The sequence below is a fragment of the Lachancea lanzarotensis genome, scaffold LALA0S07, assembly GCF_000938715.1.
Source record: "Lachancea lanzarotensis genome assembly LALA0, scaffold LALA0S07, whole genome shotgun sequence".
Lineage (NCBI taxonomy): Eukaryota > Fungi > Ascomycota > Saccharomycetes > Saccharomycetales > Saccharomycetaceae > Lachancea > Lachancea lanzarotensis.
The window spans coordinates 451,314-474,488 of record NW_019212885.1 but is presented as its reverse complement, the minus strand read 5'-3'; the positions used below and the strand labels follow the sequence as shown (position 1 = coordinate 474,488).

Genomic DNA, 23,175 nt, shown 5'->3' with positions numbered 1-23,175 from the left:
TATCAGGTCATGTGATATTTGATTTTTAAATTGGTAAGAAAAAGTTTACATACTCATATTTCATCACGTGTTAAAATACGATTATGTAATGAGGAAAGGTTCCTGATATCCATCCACGTGATCAGATCTTTCTCATCTCCCGTACAACATTCAAACACTAGTCCTCCTAACTCTGACCCCCAATCCACTAGTCCTCACTTTTCGAGTTTCAACGAGGCATGTAGAAAACTCACCACGTCGTCAATTTCCTGCTGGCAAGTACTATGTGGCATGCCCGGGTACACCTTCATAGTATAGTTTGTAAGGCCACCGGGTCCCGTATAGAACTTTTGAGCCGTTTGTCCCATATCCAGCGATATGACAGGATCTACAGACCCGTGTCCGTGGAAAACGGGCGTATCTTTGTTGATCGACTGTTTGTTCTCCAACAGCTTGTTATTTATCATGGAAAAGCCCGAAAACGCAACGAACCCGCCGATTTTAACAGGCAGCGAGACCGCACTTGCCAGTGCCAAAGACGCACCTTGTGAAAATCCACCCACCACGATGTTTTCCGCTGCAATCCCATTTTCCACCTGTTCATCTATCAATCTACGCACTGTCTCCAAAGACTTCAGAAACCCATCAACATCTGGCCTTGATTGCACTTCCTCCCATTCACGGATGTCAAACCACGCTGGCATTGGGTAGTTTCCATTAGCAGTGATACTTAGCACTGGTGCGTTGGGAAACACAAAGTTCGTGTGTTTGAAAAGAGCATCTCTCTGCAGGAAATCAGCAAAGAAGGACCATCCTGAGCCAGTATCACCTAGACCATGCAGGAAAATCACCGCCTGCTTAGCAGGTTGGACCCGAGCAGCAACTCTGATGGCACTTATGCTAGACATTGGCTGGTTCTTTCAGGTGTGTGTGAGTTTATACCTTCAACCTTTTACTGAACAGATAGTTTACCTTATACCAGGGTAGAATAATCAATTAAAATTGACCAACATGAAGCTTGGTCAAATATCATCGAGACATGGAAAACGACATGGAAGGACCTGATTTGCCACCTAGATTAACTGGAAACAGCACGAATAACATTGCTGAGGATGACTGTGAAATGCCTGAAAATATAAACTTGGTTCCAGCGAAGGTGATCGCGCAATTGGCCTCAGAAGATCGAGAACACTTGACGGACTATGTGATGCGATTTGAGAGCTGTCAGGACGTGGAAAACAGCAATTCAGAGCTGGAAAAAAAACTCAATCTGCTTTTGGAAGGATTTGAAAGCACTGAGGAGCGTCGTGAGCGTTTGCAACAAAAATTGAGCGAGGTCGAAAGGCTGGAAACCGAATATGAGAGCAGCTGGGCCAAATTGAATACTTTGATGGCCACAACGTATAGTGACCAAGCGTTGGGCTTGAAAATGCAAAAAGAGCTGGGAGATCTGGATTCACAGGCTGCAGCGTTGGAATCGAACCGTGACCTGGAAATTGACAATTTCATCGCCCAGTACTTGAAAGTCCGAAATCGGCATCATCACAAAAGGGAGATACTGTACTGTTGGCAGCACAGCTGAGGTGAGACTCACCTTTTGAAAGCGTTCCATATGCAAACGTCACCGTCCCATGCCGTAGATGCAATGTAGCCGGGCTGGCCCCACAGACTCCAATCTGCTCCAAACACAAATTCGCTGTGGTGCGGAAACACAAAACGACAGCCCTTTGCTGGTTCTACGCTGTTGGTTCTACCGGTTGGTCTGCGGCCATCGGTGCTGAGATCCTGCCATACTTTGCAAGTCATGTCGTAGGACGTGGACAGAAACATGTCCGAGTGATGTGGTGACCAAGACACTTTCCTCACGGCTAGGTCATGCCCACCACCGACCTCATTCACACTCATTGGTTGCCGTGAATGAATGCTCATCTTGCGAACCATGCGAAGGTCCCAAATTTTTATCATGTTGTCAACGCCTCCCGTTGCTACAATGGAGGGCCTGTATTTGTTGAAATCGCATGTTAGCGTTTCCATGCCACCGTGCGCCAAGAAGCTGTACTGGTTCGAAACAGGTGGTTGGCGTAGATCAAATAGCGTCACGTAAGAATTACCGGAACACGACATAACAGTGTTGGGATCGTGAGGCGAGAATTGAGCCTGGTATATACATTTCTTGTTTTTAGAAAGTGAACTGTGCTGCCTTTGATTGGACATTGGCACGTCTTGATGCGCCAAGACCGCATTGTGTCTTTTCATGGGTTTTGGGACTAAAGTGGCCATGCTATTGTTTCTTGCAGGGGTCCATACTTTGATAGTGCCATCCCAGGAGCTGCTCACAAACAGATCCTTGTTGATCAAATTCCAATTACAGCTCAAGACCTCTTTCTCGTGTTCTTGGAATATGGCAATCGGATATTCATTTAGAGAAATATCAAAAAGTCTAAGCGATCCGTCTCCTTGCGCTGCCAGTACCTGGTTCTCATGAAGTTCATTCCAAGCAACGTCGAAAAGCCCATCCTGGGTCAAATATGACCTATTTTCCAGTATCCTTCCTTGGCTATCAATATCTAAGATATATAGTTTACCGTTACCTACAAGTCCGAAATTGGAGCCGGAAGCTACCGCTAGCTTGTTATCATAAAAAGGTGAGTACTGAACTCCATAGCCACTAAAGCCTTGCATATGATATCGTAACATTGTGAGTTCTCTGCTCTGTTTTGCCAGGTCTTTTCCTTATTCTAAGCCGTTAGCACCATTTTGACGTATAAGATCGTAGGTGTACATCATTATACCTTCATAATTACATTTGATAGTAGAGGAAAGTAAACTAAAACAAGTAGGTGAGATATACACGAGGAGATAACATCTTTATATAACGTGGAGAGATCGGATTGAAGCGATTCATATGCATTGAACGGGAACGGTGGTTTGTGGGGTTGAAATCGCTGCCAATTGGCGAGAGGGCAATTTAATAAAGAAAATATCATTGGAATTGTCATCTTGAAGAGTTCTCTGCTCGGTGGGAAGCAGGTGAGTCTTGTACATCATCGTGCTGTTGGTGGGATGACTCCTGTCCCTGCCCCTGCTCTTGAGATTCTGGATTAGGCATCTGGCCGTTGAAGTTTACGGTGGAGACACCGTCTGGAGTTCTCCGGCTAGCCACACCAGTACTGAAAAGTTGATCCGAATCATTCCTGCGATGATTGAAAGTACTAAAATTTCGAGCGAGTCCCAAAAGACTATTAAGATTGAAACCTCGACGACGCTCTGGACCCTGGCCTCCGGCGGTGGTGGTGGTGGTGGTGGTGGTGTTCCCGCTTGGCTGGGCGTTGTGTGGCTCCACTTCGTTTCGGTCGTTATTAGTACTGGAAGCAGACTCAGCTGTTGTGTCTCTTTGTGGTTCAGTGGATGGTGTCGCACTTTCGTTGTTGTTCATATTGAAGATATGATTCAATGATGAAATGAAGCTGTTCGTTTCTGGAGATGTGTCAGTGGTGATCGGAGGAACTTGAGAAGCTGCGTTATCAGGATGAGGCACCCCAGTATCTGTAGAGCCACTTGTAACGGACATTGCCTCCTCTGGTGCATTTTGTGGCCGCGTGGGAGATCTCCCACGTAAGTGAATGAAGGTTATAGGCATCAATCCTATTCCGCCTGGTCTTGCACCGTTGAGAATCAGAGGTGGACTCCGACCGGCGTTTGCTGGTGCAGAAGTTCCATTTGGTATAGGAGGAGCCTGTGGCGAACCATGATTTGTCTCCATGTCATTAGTGGTAGGACTGCGATTTGGTCTGAAAACAATGAAATTAGCCAAAGCGTTCATAGGCTCTGCTCTTGGTGAGAAATTCGTCCCAGCTCCCTCCGCAGCTGATAGTGGACTTTGCGCTGGAGGCGCTGGATCATGTCCAGGACGATTTGTGTCGTTTGCACCCGTGGCCAATGGACCATACAGAAGCAATCTGATCCTTTCAAGGGTTTGTTGATCGAGAAAGCTGTCTTCGTCTTCATTAGGCGGAGGACTGTTAAGGCCCGAAGCATCGACAATAGGTCTTCTGCAAACTGGACATGTATTGTGCTCCAGAGTCCATTCTCTTATGCAATCCCGTCCGAATATATGACCACAAGGAAGTTGAACGGGAGAATGCTTGTATTTCACAGATGGTACGTTTTTGACATCAGAATCCGAGTGATTCGAGTTTTGAGAGGTTCCTTCTTGATGATCTCGCTCTACGTAAGACGGCTGTGACGGTGCTTCAGATGGCGTCCTCTGTCGTTTTGTGGCGTCAAGGGAAATATCTCCTTCCGAGTCCAAAGTTCTCTTCCTGCTTTCTCTGCTCTCTTCTTCCCGGAGCACTTCTTCTTCAAAAGAATCGTAGCAGATACTACATGTTTCTTGCGGCACTTTGTCCAAGCCCAATACTGGCAATTTTTCAAATGCCTCTTTAGTAATACCTTTAGGACGATTAAACCTAGTATGTAGCCTGTTGATAGCCAAATTAGAGGCTAAGGCTACCACCTGTTCCAACCGCTCTTGCGTAGCAGATGGCGGAACATCCGTAAAATTCAACACAAACGGGACTCTGCTTACCGTCTCATCGTTGTCATCACCACCATTCTGTCTACCCCCATTTAAAACAGCATATTGTATTGTGACTGTGACATTTCTTGTTTGCCGGCTATTTGCACCAGTAGGGGTACCACTAGAAGCCAACGGATCGGGCCTCTGTGGTTCATCGTTGTCTCCAACCGCCATTCCTCTCTCAGATGTTGCAGAATTTAGTGAAGGACAGTTTGAGAAGGTACTAGTGATCTTGACACGTACTGAGTGGAGAAAAGAGCGTAATCTTTGTGCAAGTCCGACGAACGTCACTTCTATTGACCGAATTTAGTGTGAAGAATTCAAATATGATGCTAGAAAACTGGATTTTCTTAGCCTTTTCTGCGCCGAAACTTCTTAGGAAGCTTTTACTTAGTGAGTTACCAGGGTAGTAGGCTTGAAGGCCGTATTACTCGCTCCAGATCAACAGATCTTCGGTAGTTGATTGCTAAGGCTATTCAAACGGGTAGTATAACCTCTTATTTGTCAAGAGTGATCGCCTCGAACGGGTATACTTGATCCCATGACTATCGCACGTTGAGCCGACGTCACGAAAAGAATAACCGTTTACCAGCTTGAAGTGCGACGTTGAACGATTCAGTCAAACTTAGGACAATGTTGAAGAAACCTTGGAGATCAAATTTGTCCAAAGTTTGGCCGTGAAAAAAGCCTTTTTTCTTTCCTCTTCTTTGGGATGTCAGTAAATACCAAACGAATTTTAACAATGTACCTTGGTTTGCATTCATTTAACCAGCTTGAATGTTCCATTCGCATTACTGACTAGTTTTCCTTCATCGACCAGAATGTTCAAATACACTTCTAATTGGGATACTGTCGCCACAAATCCAATTTCTTTCGGCACAGCTATTTTCAAAAAAGAATGTATTTTGTCCACTTTCATGGTCCCCAGGTTGGTCAGCATGCCCTTGATGAATGGCCAGACCTTCTCCATCGCATCAGTGATCTCCCTTTGCTGCGAATCCACAGAGAGGTGAAATTCACTATTTTTACCGGTTGCAATGCTCTCAGAATCTTCAGTGTCAGTCAAGGCTTTAGTTTTTTCACTTTCCAGATGTTCTACTGGTTTGTATACACCAAGCTGCTCGTCATGATAAAGCACAGAAGCGTTACGCCAAAATTGAAGCGCCTGGACTACCTCATCTTCGCTTGCCCCAGTGCGCTCAATGATTTGGGTTTGCGTTAGACCCTTTGATTCCTCATGCTCGGAAAAACATGACAGAACGACAGCCCTCTTGAGTGGTACTTCGAACTTCACTGTACGCTTATCCTCAAATGTGAGATTCACCTCTACAATGCTTTGCTCTTGATGAACTTTAAGTTTTCGACCCTTTTTGATGTCCGAGTAAGCTTCTCTGTATCTCTCAAGGTCCTGCTCGAGAGCCAGAGGAAGTCTTAAATTTTTAGAAGGCATACAGAACTCTTGAGAAGTACCCCAAAACAGATAAGATATGATTTTGGGGAAGATGGTAGGGTTCAAGCTGGCCCAAGAGTGTAGATCTGAGCACAGCATCTCGCTATGCTTGATGTCCCGTAACATAACATCGATGTTACTGACATTGGAGATTTCTTGACTGCCAGGAAGCTTTTTGAGGTTGAATTTTTGCTTCAAGAGCTTGAGGCTCTTTGCCCAGTTTTGCTCCAATTTATAGCCTTTGAGATCAAGCAGCTTCTTGGTGTATAAAGTAATAAAAGCAGTTATGATGACGTCTTTGGATTCGAATAGGTCTACCACGATGTCAAACAAACTTTTGCTCATCAAAGCATCGTCACTGCTCGCTTGTATCGAGTCCATAGGCTCAGGTGTCCAGTGAAGATAGTAGTTGAAGACCTGTTGACAGATAGGTTCGTATGCGTTCAAAACAGGTGACCTTTCTGGTAGCATTTGAATCCCGCCCTCAAGAGTGGAATTCATTATGGGCTTATGAGAATCCATTAATTCTTCGGCAAGTTGGGCTGCAATCCTGGTATGCTCCGAATTTTGGCTTGTTCCTTTAGATTCCGAAGAGCCTAGTCCAAGCAGAGCGTAGAGAAAAGTAACGACTGTATCCCGTCGTTCACTGAGAAAAGGCCGAACGAATTCGGTCAACAAACGAAAATATCGAAACGACACGTCCACAGTAAGTATGCTTTTTATGGCTTTAACATAAGATAGCACGATTTCTGCAGTCGTTACACTGGGCTTTAGCATTTTGGCTTCAAAATGGTACAGAAGTTCAGTGATGAGCTTTGTGTACCTCGACGGCGTCTTCAAGACACTTCGGAGTTCGAGTAATGTTGGCTTCGATACAGGATACTCTGTAACAAAGACCTCAAACACTTGTTGCGTTCGTATGCGGATGAACTCGTGCTCAAAACATTGATAAATTTCCTGAGTGACTGCATGATCGTCTTCTGCACACTGTAACATTTCACTCAATGGGCCCCAATAAGAACTGATGAACGAATTGAAGGTCTCAACGATCACAAACCGTTTGGTCCACACAGCACCCATTTGGGCAGCAGCGTACATCTGAACTTTAACTAATATAATATCGATCAGCAACGTTGTGAGAGGCCTGCCCTCTGCTTGACAAAGCCATTCATAGACCTTACGAGCCATTTCAAAGTCGTCTTCAATCAAAAGTTGTTTTAATCGTAGCATGACGTTTTGCTTGAAGATAGGATGGCTGAAAACCAAGTAGCCGCGGAGTCCATTGATCTCGTCCAACCATTCGCTGGCACTGAAAACAACCACAAAGTTGAGAGGAAATTCGTAGTACTTTTCTAGTTTTTGCACATCTTTGAAATTAAGCAATGCCTCGAAGTTAGCGAAAAAGTGTCTACGGGTCTGGTAAATCAGAAACTGACGCAGCAACTCAAAAAAAGTATCATCAACATCTTTAAAGTTGAACAAAGTTTTCACCGCTTTTTTAATTCTAAGGATAGGAGGCCTTAGCTGGTGGTTACTGTCCGGATCGTTTGGATTGATCCACGTCAATACACCATCCAGATCGTCGCCAAAATTGACGTCGTGGTCACCCAAGGCATTGTGTATACTTGCAATTAACCTATTGCCCTCTTCTGATTCATCCATCGACCTCAAAGACGATCCAGATCTTGTTATATCCTACCTCATCTTGTTCAAGAGTTACAAGATGTCATTAGGTTATTCTAATGTACAAATTTAAATCACATCTATGAGCGATGAGCTTCCCTTGAAAGAAGACAAAAGATTATACAACAATGCTTCTAAAAAAGTAATCTGATCTAACTAAAATGGTATGTGCGTGGCGAATGTAAAGACAATGATTTTGAGCGATTTATATCGTGAAATTGTGGTTACTGACACCTTTATTTGATAGAGAGATGACGATGTGGATGAGTTTATTGCATTGACCAAATCTTCAAGAGAGACCGCCCGCCAATTCCTTTCGAACAACAACGGAGAATTGAGCTACGCTCTGAATGCCTTTTATGACAATTTCGAAAATGGATTTGTGGAGGACATCAGGATTGTATCGCAGCAATTGGTAGAGCTTTTCGAGAAGTACAACGATGACGACAAGAGCGACGCGAAGATGAACACGGACGGACTGGTCCGTTTTGTAGAAGATTTAGGATTCGAGCTCGAAGACCCTGCAACACTGTGTCTGGCACACGATTTGAATTGCAAAAGTCTGCAAGACCCGATCACGAAGGATCAATTCGTCGGAGGATGGCACTCGGCCTTCTGCGACACTTTTGAGGATATCAAGAACACGCTTGTCGAACAAAGGGGCAGGCTACAAAGAAGTCCAGAGTATCTAGAGACCATCTACAATTATACTTATGGTCTGATTCTCGAGCCCGACCAGAAAGCTCTTCAGTTGCAATCTGCTGTGGAATACTGGAACCTGTTTTTCGATAGTTCAACAGATGTAAAACTCGCAGTGCAGCCATCGGCGACTCTATTGGAGCTCTGGCAAGTGTTTTTAAGCTCCCAAGGCTACGTGAAGATCAGTCGTGACGTATGGCAAATGTTTTTCAAGTTTATAAAGAAATATTCTACCGTAGAGGCTATCAAAAGCGAATACAACGAGCTGGACGCTTGGCCTCTACTTATAGATGAGTTCTACGAGGATCTTGAAGAACAGGGACTCGTATAGTTAACCTACACTTATAGTGTTGTCTTCAGAGTTTGATGCTCATCGAAGTCTTTGGTGAGTTACCCGTAGGTTTTAGTTCATATACTTGAATAAATGTTAGCATCGACAACATCATCGAAGTGGTGAAAATAAACATAAAACAGGAGAATCTGAACCCTAAGTTGCATTTGGAAGCTGTCTAAAGGGCTCATTGATCGTCTCTTAGTTGTGGTAAAATTGAATCCTGAGTTGAAAGCTCATAAAATCTTCATTTTTGAGATTTTAAGCGTTTCGAGACGAACTACAATAGTTATTCGAACAGAACGGCATATTATCATTTAGCGTAGTACTAGCCATGTCTTCAAATCAAAATTCTGGTACACCTGTAGCAGGCGGTGGTAACAATGCTCAGGGACCACCAACGCAACAGTTGACACCTGATTCCGTCCAGCATTTGGCAATACGATACCAACAATATTTCAAAGAAGCACACAGGCTAGGCCCCACAACACCCCAAGGCCAGGAATTGTTGAGAAGAGCTTCCAAAATCAAGGCCATGTATGTTGCGTACAACAGACAGAACCAACAAGCAGCCCAAGGTGCTGTTTTGGGAGCTGGTGGGCAATCTGGAGGCGCTGATAATAGCACAGCTTCACCAACAGCTTCACAGGCTTCAAATGGGACCCCTACCAACAACCCGATGACACGTAATATACAGAGCTTGCTAACCCCGCAACAAAATGAAGCGTATGGTAAACTCATGCAGGCTTTCAATGAAAACGGCGAGAAAATCAAGGGCGAGTACGGATATCTGAAGAAACAGATCGAAATCTTGGAAGAGGAAATCAAGAAGAGACAAAACAATCCGGCCATGGTGAAGCAGCTGGAGAGCAACAAGGCTGAAATACTCAACAAGTTGACGGGCTTTGGTGTCTCTTATCAGGCATTGAATCGCAAGCTTCGCGAGGACAAGAAGAATTTCTACATTGAATGTGCTGCTTCGAATCCACATCTCAAACGATTTCTACAGGCATCGAGCCAACAACAACGTGCCAATGCTGCTAACGCGTCAAGCGGCAACTCACCAGCAGCCTCAGCCAGCGGTGCGGTGAATGCAAATAGTCCGGCCCAGCAGCCTGTCGTGCAACCAACGCAGGCTCACCAACAGGCTCAACAAGAGGTAAAAGACACTCCTGTACAACAGAAATCTGACGTCAACAGTCGGTCTCCCACTCATGTGACCTCTGTTAATGCCGCTGCACATCTGGCCAACACGGTCAGTCCCGCTAGCAGGCAGGCCATTTTCAAGCAACCGAATCCCTTGGTTCCGATTTCAGAAAATGTTACACAGAAGACACCCACTCCTGTGGTGCATCGATCCAACCGCCCCACCATCACCGGTGGCAGTGCCATGAATGCTGCTGCACTCAACACTCCTGTGATGACCAAATTGCCTCCATACGAGATAGATAACGAAAGGGTTATGTCCAAAAGAAAGTTGCGTGAGCTTGTCAAGTCGGTCGGAGTTGACGAAGGTGACGGTGAGACCACTATTGATGGAGATGTGGAGGAATTGTTGCTTGACTTGGCAGATGACTTCATCACGAACGTGACAAGTTTTGCTTGTCGTCTTGCCAAACACAGGAAATCTGACAATCTGGATGTTCGTGACATTCAGCTACATTTAGAAAGAAACTGGAACATTCGTGTCCCTGGATATGCTGCTGATGAAGTCAGAAGCACCAGAAAGTGGAACCCTACAACCAGCTACAACCAAAAAATCCAAGGCATCAATAATGCCAAAGCTGCCAAGACAGCTAATGCAGCTCAGGCTATGGCAGCTCAAACCGTAAGCGGAAATTCGGGAAATAAACCACACTCACTTTCATGAATGTTGCTCATCAAATAACTGGAGACCAGTGGGAGAAACAGGCGCTTTAAAGAACTTGGACCGAAGGTTGATGAAATGCGTCGTAACGAGTTCTGTACTCGTAAAGTTCACCTGAGAGTACTCGGGACCAATTTTAAGGACAAAATAATGATTATCGTCTAACACGGCTCATCGGCAAATATCGAAAAATTTTAAGCTGGTGGTATCCAGAACTACACGCCAATCGGCTAAACTACCAAACAAGCAATTGCGAGCTGGCCTTCGAATCAGTATGGTCAAGTCTTATCAAAGATTCGAGCAAGAGAGTGTGCTCGGTGTCATTGCTAGCAGCACAAATTGCTTGTGGATTCCTGCGGAGACAAGAAATGGTTCAGGCCAAGTTTTGACCGGGGCACTTGAAAATGTTAATTGCTGGTCTATGAAATCCGGGGAGCTATTAGGAACCCTTAGTGATGGGCTTCCACCAGGGGCTGTTGATGGTAAAACCACCAGACCTGCAGAGTCCTCATTTCTGCAATATCAAGCAGAAACCAATCTTTTAGCAGTAGGGTACTCTGATGGTGTGATAAAAATCTGGGATTTACTTTCGAAATCTGTGCTAATTCATTTTAATGGACACAAATCAGCTATCACAATGATGAGGTTTGATAACACCGGTACGAGGCTGATATCGGGATCTAAGGACTCAGATATTATAGTATGGGACCTCGTTGGAGAAGTAGGGCTGTACAAATTGCGCTCACATAAGGACTCTGTGACAGGATTGTGGTGTCAAGGCGAAGAGTGGCTAGTCAGCACATCGAAAGATGGCCTTATTAAGGTTTGGGACATGAAAACGCGGCAATGCGTTGAAACGCACATGGCTCATGTTGGAGAATGTTGGAGCTTGGGCGTTCATGCCGATCTGGCAATCACTACAGGTGCCGATAACCAGCTCAAAATATGGGAGCTGGATTTCGACGCCAAGCCCGGTAATATCTTGACAGAAAAGGGCATGCATGAAAAGCAGAGCAAGCAAAGAGGCGTGGATATCGAGTTTCTAAGCGTCAATGAGAATTCTGTTTTTTTCGTTGTGCAGAATGCTGACAGAACTGCCGAGATATTCAGACTCAGGACTTCCGAGGAAATTGCTAAAGCGCTCAAGAAAAGAGAGAAAAGGCTTGCAGAGAAAGGTTTGACCGAGTTGGAAATCAAGCAGAATTTAAAAGACTCTTATAGCTCGTTTGTGATGCATTCTTTCCAGATAATAAGATCAACGTTCAGAATCAGGGCAGTGTGCTGGGCCGCTGCGACAAGCTCAAAATTGGAGCTTGTTGTAACCACCTCAAACAACAACATTGACTACTACTCCATTCCTTATAAAAAACGTGAGGCATCTACTCCATCCCCAGTAAAACTGTATTCAATCGACATCAAAGGTCACCGTACTGATGTTCGTGCGGTCGATATTAGTGACGATGGAAAACTGCTAGCCACTGCGTCAAACGGCCTTTTGAAAATCTGGAACATGAAAACCGAAAGTTGCATAAGGACTTTTGAGTGTGGCTATGCTCTAACCTGTAAATTCCTTCCAGGAGGAGCCCTTATTGTTTTAGGGACCAAAACAGGTGAATTGCAACTATTTGACTTGGCCTCTTCGACGCTGCTGAGTACAGATGCTGGGCATAAAGACGCCATCTGGTCTCTGGATGTTACTAGCGATGGAAAAAGGCTTGTCACAGGATCTGCAGACAAGACGGTTCGGTTTTGGGAGTTCCAGGTCGAACAAGAGCTAATTCCGGACTCCGTTAACAAGACTGTTTCTAAGTTGAAGCTTTTCCATGATACTACATTGGAGCTCAACGATGATGTACTTGCGGTGAAAATATCGCCAGACGACAAGTTCCTCGCCGTCTCGTTACTTGACAACACGGTAAAGGTATTTTTCTTAGACTCCAAGAAGTTTTTCCTAAGTTTGTACGGGCATAAACTCCCCGTCTTGTCAATTGACATATCATTCGATTCAAAGCTTCTGATAACTTCGTCTGCTGATAAAAACATCAAGATCTGGGGCCTAGATTTCGGTGACTGTCACAAGTCTTTATTTGCTCACAACGATTCCATCATGAAGGTCTGTTTCGTACCTGAGTCTCACAACTTCTTCAGTTGCAGCAAAGATACATTAGTCAAGTACTGGGACGGCGATAAATTCGAGTGCATTCAAAAACTTGCCGCGCACCAAAAAGAGGTTTGGGCCCTAGCGATCTCTTCTGACGCCAGAACTGTGGTCTCTGCTTCCCATGACCAGAGTATACGTGTTTGGTCTGAAACTGACGACCAGGTTTTCTTAGAAGAAGAAAGAGAGCGTGAATCCGAAGAAACGTATGAGGAGACTCTGTTGACTTCATTAGAGGATGGGAATGGCGACGACATGTTTCAAAAAGGTAACGATGAGAGCGAAGAAGGAGCCGATCACGCAACAGGTGTTCACAAACAGACCACTGAATCATTGAAAGCAAGTGAAAAGCTGATTGATGCAATGGATCTCGGCATGGCAGAGATCAGAACCATGTCTGAATACGAAAAGGCTGTCAAGGCTTGGGAAAAGAAAAAATTAGGACCACAGCCAGGAATACCGCAACCAAACAGCATATTGCTAGCTGTTCAAAAGACTCCGCTCGAGTACATTATGGATGTACTTGTAAGAATCAAGCCCTCTCAGCTGGAAGATGCCTTACTCGTGCTCCCATTCTCATACGTCCTCGACATGCTTCAATACATATACCTAGTGGTCGAAGACAAGAGTATCATGACAAGAAGATTGCCGTTAGTATGCCGCATTCTTTTTTTCCTCATACGATCGAACCACCGTGAATTATTTTCGCAGAAAAACCCAGAGCTGAAGGTGCAGGTCGATAAAATCAGATCTTCACTTAGAGAGTCCATTCAAAGCAAGGCCGATGATTTGGGTTTCAATCTTCAGGGTTTGAAATTTATCAAGAACCAGTGGAATTTGAAGCATAACTTCGATTTCACGGACGACGTTACTAAGACTGCCGTGATGGACAAGAGGGTCAAAAAGAGAGTTTTTGAAACCTTAGTATAGATTTAAACAAGTTTTTGCATAAGTGTAATGAGATGGGTACATTGTTTCTAATAATTAAGTTATTATATCTGATAACACTATCAATGCATATCAGCTTCCTTTCCATTCCGACTGCTCGGACCAGCCACCACTGTTCGAATAGGCTGGCTTCAAAAGCCCGCTTTCGATCATGTCTCGCTGAAGTTGCTCCTCCATCTGAAGGGCTATTGTTTCGTGGTTATTACGAGCAATGGACTCCTTTACAGGGCTGCTGGTGACACTGAATGTGCCATCTTTTCTCGGTCTACCTCGCCGCCTGGGCGATTTCTTTATTACAATGTTGTTGAACTTTTTACCTCCCACACATATCATTCTGCATCTGTGAACAATGAGTGCGTCCTCGCGTACAAATTTCTTACCGCAAGGGCAAGTAAAAGACTTCTCAGCATGAATCTTTTTGTGCCTTACTAGGTCATGATTTCGTACAAAGGCTTTATCACATCCTTCATAGTCACAAATGTAAGGTCTATCTTCCAAATGTGTTTGTATATGTGAACGGATGTTGTAGCGTCTTTTAAAGGTCTTACCACATCCAGGGTATAAGCATTTGAAACTTTTGTCGGGTAGTTCAAGCACGTACTTGTCTATTTGACCAGGCGGCAAAGTAGTAGGCTTTTTTGTGATCTTGAGCGGGCTGCTGTGGTGAGAGGAATGTTCATGAAGATCCGGATGACACTCTCCACGATCATCACAATCTTCGCAATGATCCTCGCAGTGCTCATGGCTAAGATACGGACTGGAGTCTTCAAAACGGCCCTGTGACCTCAGGATTGGTGATGGTGTTTGGGCGTACTTGAATTCACTTTCTGTGCCTTCTTCTCCTTCAGCGTCGTCGTAGTTTCTCTCTTCTTCACTGGGTGGCCTCAGATCCTCATTCAAAGTTTCAAATATAGGCCTATTGGCTGGATATCTAGAATTTGAATATGACACATTGCTGGGATCCAGGGTAGCTTTCGTAGGGGTATGTTGAAATATGTGTTTTTGAGGGAGGCTTCCAGAGTCGAGATTTCCAGGGTGTTTTTTGTTAACTGGAGTGTTTTCGGAAGAGCCAGGAATTGTTGGTAAAAGCTCCAGCGGGGGTGGTTTATTCAATAGATATTTCCTCTTGGAGACGTCGTTACTGGACCTAATTCCCAGGCCGACTGGACCTCTTCCTGCCGAAGTAGATATATGGCTTTGACGGTCATCATCGTCGCACAGTTGAGGGATAGTGGAAGCGCTGGACGAAATGGATTCTTTCGCTCGGTGATACGTTGCTTGTGGTGACGAGGAAGTCGAGGACATCCCACCCACAAGTATTCTATTCTGTGGCGTTATCGGGTTGTTATTTTCTGCACGCCGACCAGAATTCGCCGCACTTTTGGCATTTACATGTTCAAAATACTTGCTCATCTTTTGAACGGTCTCGGCGGATATCTTTGGTTTGAAATGTGAGGAGCCAAAAAAGTTTTCTGGACTGGAATAATCTTCACCACTATCGCTGAAATTGTTAAGGACATTTAGGTTCAATGGTTGTGTATTATGCCGTGTGTTACAGTTTTTACGATTTGGTGAGCCATTCATTGATGTTCCTGAGACTGGCGATATGACACCATCTCTTGACATACCTGGGTTAGGTTGTTTTAGCTGGTTCGGGGCTGGAAACTGGTACCCACCGGACTTGCTATTGCTTGTGACGATGATGTTTTTACCGTCTTCTCCAGAGTGCGACGTTCGCGATGAAGGTGTTTTAGCTGGTGACACATTGACTGTCAGATGCTGTGCAGCGTATTCCTGCTCTTTAAGCGCCATTTGGAGCTGTTGCTGCTGGCGCTGGCTACTTCTGAGTTGCTCTTCTAATTGTGCGTTCATTACCTGCTGCCGTTCGAGGGCCAATCTCAGTTCTTCTTGCTGCTTCAAGATTAGCGAATTCAAGTTGTTGTTTTGAGCCTGGTAATCAGCATCGTAAGAGGTTGTTGGCGCACCAAATTGATTTGTTGAGGTCAGTATGTTCTCGTCAAAGTTGTTTTTTGTAAGGCTGAGTTGTTTGTTATGGTTGGCAAACCCAAAGATCGCTGTTCCACTGGGTCCACGTTTGTGAGACTTCTGCGGAGTTCCCGATGGCAGATTTGAGTCACGGTTCCAGACCGTATCGCAGCGCGCTGGTGAACTCGAGCCAGCCCGGGGATTCAAACTCTGCGGTATCATGGGAATATCGAGGTCTTTCAATTCCTGTGTCAAGAAATCATCAATGTCCTCGTAACTGCTGGGGAAAAGGTTTGCCAGCTCTGCGTCTGGGATTCCCAGATTAGAGGGATCAAAGTTTTTGTTTTCCAGCGTTTGTCCGATCCCTAAATCCAATCCTGCTGAATCTGCATTGTCCAAATTGAGCAAATCACTGTCGTTGTTGGTACTGAACCAATTGTGACGATTTTGGTCTCGAGTCGACGTCATTGGCTTTGTACGGTTGTGTTTTGTTTTATTATTGATATTGTGTAGGTGTGTTCACGATATGTTGACGATATTTTGTTGTCGGGTATTTCCACCGTTCACAACCGTCAATATTGTTTGTTGTCTAGTTTTAAGTTCGAGTGCAGTCCAAATGCTTAGTGTGGTAGTATCACTCGTTGTCCGACGTATTGTTATTATAAATTCTGTTACCCAAGATTAAAACCTCAAATTTCCCACTTGTTGCTATACTAAAAGCGCAGTTCAGTCAAGAAACGGAGTGTGCGATGGGAAAGAAAGTTGAGCACTTCTAGAGTAAAGAAGAGGTGCCTTTCCTTCACTGTCAAACTGCGCTTGTCAGGTGAAATAAATTCAAAGGCGAAGCTCAAGCTCTAGTTGCGCTGGTGAAGTGGAATACGGTAACTGTTCGAGGAGACAGTGTAAACAGGTTGGTAGAGTGTCAAATAATTCAGAGCTTTGAATATGGATTTGCCAATATAGTATGTCGAACCCAATTCGTAAGGGCCTCTGATGAGCCTTTAACCCAATGCGGCAACATGGTAAACAAATAAAAGAGCACCGGATTTCCCAAAGGGGATCATGTGCTCGGAAAAACTTGAGATGAATTTATCCGGGCACCGGAAAAAACAAAAGTCTCATATGCAGCTCGACGCAGATCCGGAAAAAAGATTGTCCGGGGGATAATCATGCATATGGTGTTCTATGCATATGGAATACCCTAATGTAAACGCAGACTCTGGACCCTCCTAGCGGGAAACTAAGTGTTCTCGGGAAAGCCAATCCATACGTTTGATCTTTGTTTGGTGATCTTGATGCCAGTGCACTCGAAGGTCAGGGCTTGAAGGAGTGTGGGGTCAATTGGAGTGGCTTCCAGAACCCGGTTGAGCTCGTCGATTTGGCGAACAGAGGTAGATGCGTTTGGATCGAAAACGGGACCTTGGAAAGAAAAAGCTCTGGCAATGGACACGTGGGAGCGTTCATGACCCGAGGATTGTTGGCTACGGCTCGAGATATCGCTTTCGTGCGTGCTGACACTGTTGTCCCCAGCAGGATCGTTGCGACGACAAAAATCAAACGACTCATGCACGGCTTGCCACAGCTGTCGCAAAACCCCGTTTTTCTGCTCTGACTTGACGCCCAATGCCAGAAACAAGGCGTTGCGACCGACGTTTTCGTAAACTTTCAAAGAAGGCTCGAAATCGACTTGGAATGGGCCCGCCATTTGCTGCAAAACTTCGATTCGCAACATATGCTCAAACGCGTCGACCTCAGCTGCGGAGCCAAACTCAAGATTTCCGCTAAGCGAGACGTGCAGCGGCAACGGTGAGCCCAGATCGCTCATGTGCAGAGGCTGGAACGACAGTCCGTGTCGTTGCATTTGCCCCGCTATCTGGCAGGTCACTTTATCGAGGATTTGGCGTTGCTGCAGTGTTGGACGCATTTCTATAAACGCGAAACTAGTCCATTTGACACCCTGTGTCGTCGCCGGTACTCTGGTAAAAAGATGGTTCATTTGCGGCCGGTGTGGTTGTTGTTGCGTAAATTTCTCGATATTTGGCGAAACGTGGAATTTGTCAAGCAAAGCACTTGGTAATGCTGGTAGATCAATTCTTGTATATGTTGTAACTTCTTCTTCGCTTTCGTTGTCGCTAGGGTATTGATCTTCCAATAATTCCATAACTTACTCGATGTTGGTCCAAAAAGAGCCGTAAAACCGTCTTTGGAATCCTGAAAAATGCAAGAAATAGCTCAAAAGCACCGTTTCCAAATCACTATTCCGATAACTTCCCTAAATCTTCTTTCTCTGAGGGGCTGTGCTTCATTTCTGAATTCTAAATACTCTTTCTATATAGCTGTCTTTCTTTCACATGCTTGGAAAATCTGCCCTCACTGCTAATTTAAATAGCCTGTCGAGACTACAACGATCATCAACAACTTCTAACCCAAGAAAGAAAGTCAAATGAGCACCCAATTGACTCATTCTGCACAGTTTTAAGATTATTAAACTCTCAAGATTGTATTGGGAAACGTATATAAATGCCAGACAAAACTTCCCGATCAAGACACTCGCGATCTGGGTCAAGATCAGGCTCGCATTCAGCAAGTGGGAGAAGATCATCTTTGCCGCGACTAAAGTCTTCTCCAAGACTGGTGAGAACTATAAGTGCTGAAATCGATTCCGCGTCCCAAGACGTCAGCCATTTGAAGCTGGAAAACGACTCGTTGTCGCAATCGCTGGAAGTACCATTTGTGAAGAGGACCCTTAATGCAAGTCTCCCACTAGAATATTTACGTACAGATGTTTTGAACTTGGCGAAGGCGTTGAAAGTGCCCAAATGGCATAGCAGAAAGTCTAATTCTACAACGCAATTGGTGGCCAAATCTGTTGTGCTCACCAAGATCACTGGAGCGCTAACAAATGCGATTTTCCGCGTGCAGTATCCAGGACTGCCATCTCTTTTGTTGCGGGTGTACGGACCACAGGTCGATAGTATTATCGACCGAGACTACGAACTACAAGTGCTGGCACGCTTGTCGGCTCACAACATCGGTCCTAAACTATACGGATGCTTCACAAACGGTCGTTTTGAGCAGTTCCTTGAGGATTCCAAGACTTTGACCAAAGATGACATTAGAAACTGGAAAACCGCACAAAGAATTGCTCGTAGAATGAAAGAGTTGCATTCCGGGGTTCCTCTGTTGCCCTTTGAAATCGCTCGTGGGCCAAGCACTTGGTTGCGTCTCGATAAGTGGGTCAAAGTAATCAACGATTCACCCTGGTCCCTTGACGTTTCCAACATCCAAAAAGTCCTAACGTGTCAAGATTGGCAATTTTTTCTGTACGCCATGCAAAAGTACAGAAACTGGCTTGAAGAAACATACAAAGATTCGCATCGAGGCCTGGTGTTCTGCCACAACGATGCACAACATGGCAATCTACTATTCACAGCACCTGTGGCTTCACTCCCAGCCACTCCCTCCGTCTCAGCAGATTCAATTGAAACTTCGGAATCATTGTTCCCCACGACTTCCAACGTTTCTTTGGAGCAGATTATCAGGCCTTCACAACAAGAGCAAAACCAAGATTCCAAATTGGTAGTTATCGATTTCGAATACTCGGGAGCAAATAGGCCCGCCTTCGATTTGGCCAACCATTTTAGCGAATGGATGTGTGATTACAATTCAGCTGATTCCTACAAATCTGACGAAACAAAATACCCAACCAAGGAAGAACTACTGAATTTTTTATATTCATATGCCTCCCACCGTCGAGGCTCCAAAGTTCACAGCATTGATGCTGAGGTCAAGGAACTTTATAACGATGTTATAAGACAGCGTGGCTCCGTCTCTCTCCATTGGGCTACATGGGCGATCATTCAAAGCGGAGAATTGAACGATCTACCTCAGAAAGAGGTTATAGAAGAAGCTCCAGCAGGCGAAAAATACGTCATTACCATTGATGATGAAGATGACGAAGAAAGCGATGAAGAAAATGTCGATGCAGATGATGAAGCATCACCCGAGGGTGTTGACATCAATTCTTTCGACAACTTGAATTTCGCAAAGGATAAAATGGCACTTTTCTGGGGCGACATGCTTCAGCTGGGTCTCCTCAAAAGAGAGGAGCTTCCGGATTTTGTTAGCATCAAGTATTTAGATACAAAATTTCTATAGGTGGGGAGGAATTAGAATGTTTCCTATCAGCTAATCTAAGAATCTCAATATCAAGATACTCGACTAGAGAAAGACCCCGTTACATTAAAATATTTGCGGTTAGTTGCTCTTAAGTATACTTCGTAATAAATATGACGCTTCATGGCAGCTAGATTTACCATCATATTCTGCGTCTTGTCATGCTTTCCAACTTGTTGCACTTTCAAAAGAATAAAGACTAAAAATGCGCGATAATCCATTGTTGTGGGTACCTCACCTGAAGAAGTTCACTATTGGCAAGCGGGTGCAAACACAATAGTGTCCCATCAAATGATATGCGAGTTTGTGATACATCAAATTTTCTCATCAACAAAGGAAAAAAAGATGCTTAAGAAAGCATCATCTTTCTTGGGTCTTCGATGAGCTCTTTCACTGTCTTCAAGAAAGTAACGGCTTCTCTTCCATCCAAGATTCTGTGGTCGTAAGTCAAAGCCAAGTACATCATTGGTCTAGACACAATTTGTCCGTTGACGGTGACGGGTCTTTCCTTAACACCGTGCAAACCAAGTACAGCAGTTTGAGGTAGGTTGATGATTGGGGTACCGTACAAAGAACCGAACACACCACCGTTAGAGATCGTGAAAGTACCACCGGCCATATCTTCTAGGGTTAGCTTACCATCACGGGCCTTCTTACCCAAACGGCTAATTTCAGCTTCTACATCTAGCACTGACAAAGATTCAGCATTGCGAACGACGGGGGTAACTAGACCCTTTGGTGTCGCAACGGCAACGGAGATGTCTGTGTAGTCACGGTAAACAATCTGGTCACCTTCGATGGCAGCGTTGACAGAAGGAATTTCCTTGGCGGCCAAAGTGCAGGCTTTGGCAAACAAACCCATGAAACCAAACTTGATACCGGTCTTCTTGATGATTTCGTCTTTGTAGAGCTTACGCATGTCCATCAAAGCAGACATGTCGCATTCGTTGAAAGTTGTCAGGGAAGCCGCGGTGTTTTGCGATTCCTTCAATCTTTCAGCGATTCTAAGACGCATACGGTTCATTTTAACTCTCTGTTCGGAACGAGAAAAGTTGGCAGAACTCTTGGCTGGCTCTGGAGCTGGGGTGGGCTCTTTTTTAGGTTGAGATGCAGGTGCAGGGGCAGGCGAGGATTTCTTAGGTTCCTCCTGCTTAGATTCCTGTTTTGGAGGCTTGGACTCTGGTTCTTTGGTTGCAGCAGGTTTTTCCTCCTTTGGTTTTTCATCCTTTGGTTTTTCCTCCTTGGAGCTTTCCTGGGGAGCCTCACCGGCTTCGATTTCGGCCAAGGCGTCGCCAACGGTAACTGTATCGTCCGGCTGGAAGTTCAATTTGGAAACTTTACCGGAAGTTGGGGCGTTAACCTCCACATCGATCTTATCGGTTTCGATAGTTGCCAGAAGTTCATCTTGTTGAATAAATTCACCAACCTGTTTGGAGAACTCCTTCAAGGAACCCTCAGTGATGGATTCAGCCATGGGAGGCACTTTAACAACTGTAGACTCGTATCTCGAAGATGCTGCAGATCTCTGATATTGCAGTAACAATGAGTTTTTGTGCTGGAAAAGGCCACCGAATTGAGGGGCAGCAAAGCTGAGCGACCGTTTGCTATAGGTTGAAGCCAGTGGTTTGGCCACTTTGACGCTTGATCTGATCATTTTTTTAGTTTTCTAAATGTGGGTGGGTTTCAGTTCAAATTGATGAATATCTCACGATCGAATCACGCTATTGGTATGGTTTCAACGGGAAAAATTAGCCTCTGTAGTCTATTTTGCACCAACAGCCGTATTTTCAATAATAGACAGACAAAAGGGTTCTTTTAACTGTGTTTTGTTGTATAAAATTGTGGAGCAAAGAGTGGTTAGTTTAAATTCTTATATGTGATTAATTAACCTTTTTTCATAATATATAATACAATTTTCCCTCAAGCTTTAAGAACAGTGCCAAAAAAGTCGGTTCCGAGAACGGAGTTTGAAAAACCGTTTAGGCAAGAGAAAGAGAGAGAAGATGATGTGAATCAAATAGGGGTTTATGCTGAGGAACTAGAAACATATACACACATCTTAAGGTTTGAAATTGATGTTCAGGAAAAACCATAAAATATTGGGAAACAGTAGATCGTTTTGTACGACGTTGGTTTCGAAGGCAAGTTGTCGCGGGGTAGGAGTTTGGCTTTTGTGTGTGTGTGTGTGTGTGTATAGAGAATCGCTGTGCTGAAAAAGCCCAGGCTGCAACAGTATTTTGGTGTGCTCGCTTTTGAAATGAGGGCACGTGACCTTGATTATCCAGCGTCAGATGTGGTCGAAAGTGATACCATTTTTTTTTAGAATTCGACACGTATAGGAAGCAGTTGAATATCCAAGTGGATCAAAACTCGCCAGATATGTGCAATACTTTCTGTAGCAATAGTTTTCTGCCCCATGCACACATTCGCCAAGTGAGGGTTCGAAGCTCAGAGAACGTGGTGTTTCATTCCCTTGAGTGCAAAAAGTTCTCTACCGTTGGCTTGTGAATGTCTCTCCGAGCAAACGTCCTACATGTTGGTCTTCTAAGCAGCCCAAAGAATGCCTTTTTACACAAAGTGATTTCACCATATACGGAGGGTTTTGGCTCGAATTGAAGCGCTATGACGACAAATTAGGCCACAAGTGCCGGTTAAATACAAGTGGTGCTAATTGCTACTAAGAACTCAGAAATGTCATATTTGAAACAGTCAGTTCATCAATTGTGACGCTGTCGTTAGTCACGTGCTCGTGATCCTTCTGTCATGCATCTGATGCTAGACAGACTGAGGCTCCAGCAGAAACCATCACATCACGCCATTTGCTTTGCAATGAGTTGTAAGTGAAAACCGTGGGGCGACAGCTCTATTGAAAACTTGATTTTCTGCAATCAAGCAAGATACTAGGCTTTCCTCCATTTCATAGCACCACATTATTCAATTAATTAATGATTGGGATTTTAACAAGGGTCACGTGCCCATCTCGTTTTTGTTTTTGTTTTTGTTTTGTTTCAACATGCATTTCCATGTGGCGCCAACGCTTACCACAGCCTACCATCAACACCTACAAATTTCTAGCGATGAGCTTCCTTTTTGATCAACGAAATTCCAAAAACATGAATCTCGATGCCGGTGACCCGATGCTATCACTTGGTACTATTCGAGTTGCTCTATAATTGGTGATTTAGCTCATCTAGGAGCTCAAATACCAAGGGCAGAAACCCTGGTCATACCAACTCCCTCTTTCAAGACAGTTAACACTCGCAGATCGCCGTAAATCTAGTTCCTCCTTTAGTTTTACCGTCGCATCTGCGATTGGGTC

At 44.6% G+C, this 23,175-nt stretch overlaps 12 protein-coding genes across 12 annotated transcripts; 5 read left to right on the top strand and 7 right to left on the bottom strand.

The window, feature by feature from the left end:
• Window positions 1-194: 194 nt before the first annotated feature.
• TML25 (LALA0S07e05072g1_1) lies at window positions 195-887 on the bottom strand (the record flags this gene model as incomplete). The annotated part of the gene is made up of 1 exon (XM_022771540.1): window positions 195-887. The coding sequence occupies one exon, from the start codon at window positions 885-887 to the stop codon at window positions 195-197; it is 693 nt and encodes a 230-aa protein (XP_022629437.1).
• Window positions 888-1,030: 143 nt separating this feature from the next.
• SRN2 (LALA0S07e05050g1_1) lies at window positions 1,031-1,561 on the top strand (the record flags this gene model as incomplete). Its single annotated transcript, XM_022771539.1, has 1 exon — window positions 1,031-1,561. The coding sequence occupies one exon, from the start codon at window positions 1,031-1,033 to the stop codon at window positions 1,559-1,561; it is 531 nt and encodes a 176-aa protein (XP_022629436.1).
• Window positions 1,562-1,569: 8 nt separating this feature from the next.
• Window positions 1,570-2,676, bottom strand: PEX7 (LALA0S07e05028g1_1; the record flags this gene model as incomplete). The annotated part of the gene is made up of 1 exon (XM_022771538.1): window positions 1,570-2,676. The coding sequence occupies one exon, from the start codon at window positions 2,674-2,676 to the stop codon at window positions 1,570-1,572; it is 1,107 nt and encodes a 368-aa protein (XP_022629435.1).
• A 298-nt stretch (window positions 2,677-2,974) lies between these two features.
• Window positions 2,975-4,732, bottom strand: SAN1 (LALA0S07e05006g1_1; the record flags this gene model as incomplete). Its single annotated transcript, XM_022771537.1, has 1 exon — window positions 2,975-4,732. One exon carries the CDS (start codon window positions 4,730-4,732, stop codon window positions 2,975-2,977), a length of 1,758 nt encoding a protein of 585 aa, XP_022629434.1.
• A 586-nt stretch (window positions 4,733-5,318) lies between these two features.
• On the bottom strand, window positions 5,319-7,670 carry APC2 (LALA0S07e04984g1_1; the record flags this gene model as incomplete). Its single annotated transcript, XM_022771536.1, has 1 exon — window positions 5,319-7,670. The coding sequence occupies one exon, from the start codon at window positions 7,668-7,670 to the stop codon at window positions 5,319-5,321; it is 2,352 nt and encodes a 783-aa protein (XP_022629433.1).
• Window positions 7,671-7,852: 182 nt separating this feature from the next.
• On the top strand, window positions 7,853-8,721 carry DCN1 (LALA0S07e04962g1_1; the record flags this gene model as incomplete). The annotated part of the gene is made up of 2 exons (XM_022771535.1): window positions 7,853-7,855; window positions 7,939-8,721. 2 exons carry the CDS (start codon window positions 7,853-7,855, stop codon window positions 8,719-8,721), a joined length of 786 nt encoding a protein of 261 aa, XP_022629432.1.
• A 334-nt stretch (window positions 8,722-9,055) lies between these two features.
• Window positions 9,056-10,591, top strand: TAF12 (LALA0S07e04940g1_1; the record flags this gene model as incomplete). The annotated part of the gene is made up of 1 exon (XM_022771534.1): window positions 9,056-10,591. The coding sequence occupies one exon, from the start codon at window positions 9,056-9,058 to the stop codon at window positions 10,589-10,591; it is 1,536 nt and encodes a 511-aa protein (XP_022629431.1).
• Window positions 10,592-10,862: 271 nt separating this feature from the next.
• Window positions 10,863-13,676, top strand: DIP2 (LALA0S07e04918g1_1; the record flags this gene model as incomplete). The annotated part of the gene is made up of 1 exon (XM_022771533.1): window positions 10,863-13,676. The coding sequence occupies one exon, from the start codon at window positions 10,863-10,865 to the stop codon at window positions 13,674-13,676; it is 2,814 nt and encodes a 937-aa protein (XP_022629430.1).
• A 90-nt stretch (window positions 13,677-13,766) lies between these two features.
• On the bottom strand, window positions 13,767-16,148 carry LALA0_S07e04896g (LALA0S07e04896g1_1; the record flags this gene model as incomplete). The annotated part of the gene is made up of 1 exon (XM_022771531.1): window positions 13,767-16,148. One exon carries the CDS (start codon window positions 16,146-16,148, stop codon window positions 13,767-13,769), a length of 2,382 nt encoding a protein of 793 aa, XP_022629429.1.
• A 772-nt stretch (window positions 16,149-16,920) lies between these two features.
• USB1 (LALA0S07e04874g1_1) lies at window positions 16,921-17,841 on the bottom strand (the record flags this gene model as incomplete). Its single annotated transcript, XM_022771530.1, has 1 exon — window positions 16,921-17,841. One exon carries the CDS (start codon window positions 17,839-17,841, stop codon window positions 16,921-16,923), a length of 921 nt encoding a protein of 306 aa, XP_022629428.1.
• A 359-nt stretch (window positions 17,842-18,200) lies between these two features.
• Window positions 18,201-19,838, top strand: EKI1 (LALA0S07e04852g1_1; the record flags this gene model as incomplete). The annotated part of the gene is made up of 1 exon (XM_022771529.1): window positions 18,201-19,838. The coding sequence occupies one exon, from the start codon at window positions 18,201-18,203 to the stop codon at window positions 19,836-19,838; it is 1,638 nt and encodes a 545-aa protein (XP_022629427.1).
• Window positions 19,839-20,205: 367 nt separating this feature from the next.
• Window positions 20,206-21,510, bottom strand: KGD2 (LALA0S07e04830g1_1; the record flags this gene model as incomplete). The annotated part of the gene is made up of 1 exon (XM_022771528.1): window positions 20,206-21,510. One exon carries the CDS (start codon window positions 21,508-21,510, stop codon window positions 20,206-20,208), a length of 1,305 nt encoding a protein of 434 aa, XP_022629426.1.
• Window positions 21,511-23,175: the final 1,665 nt, after the last annotated feature.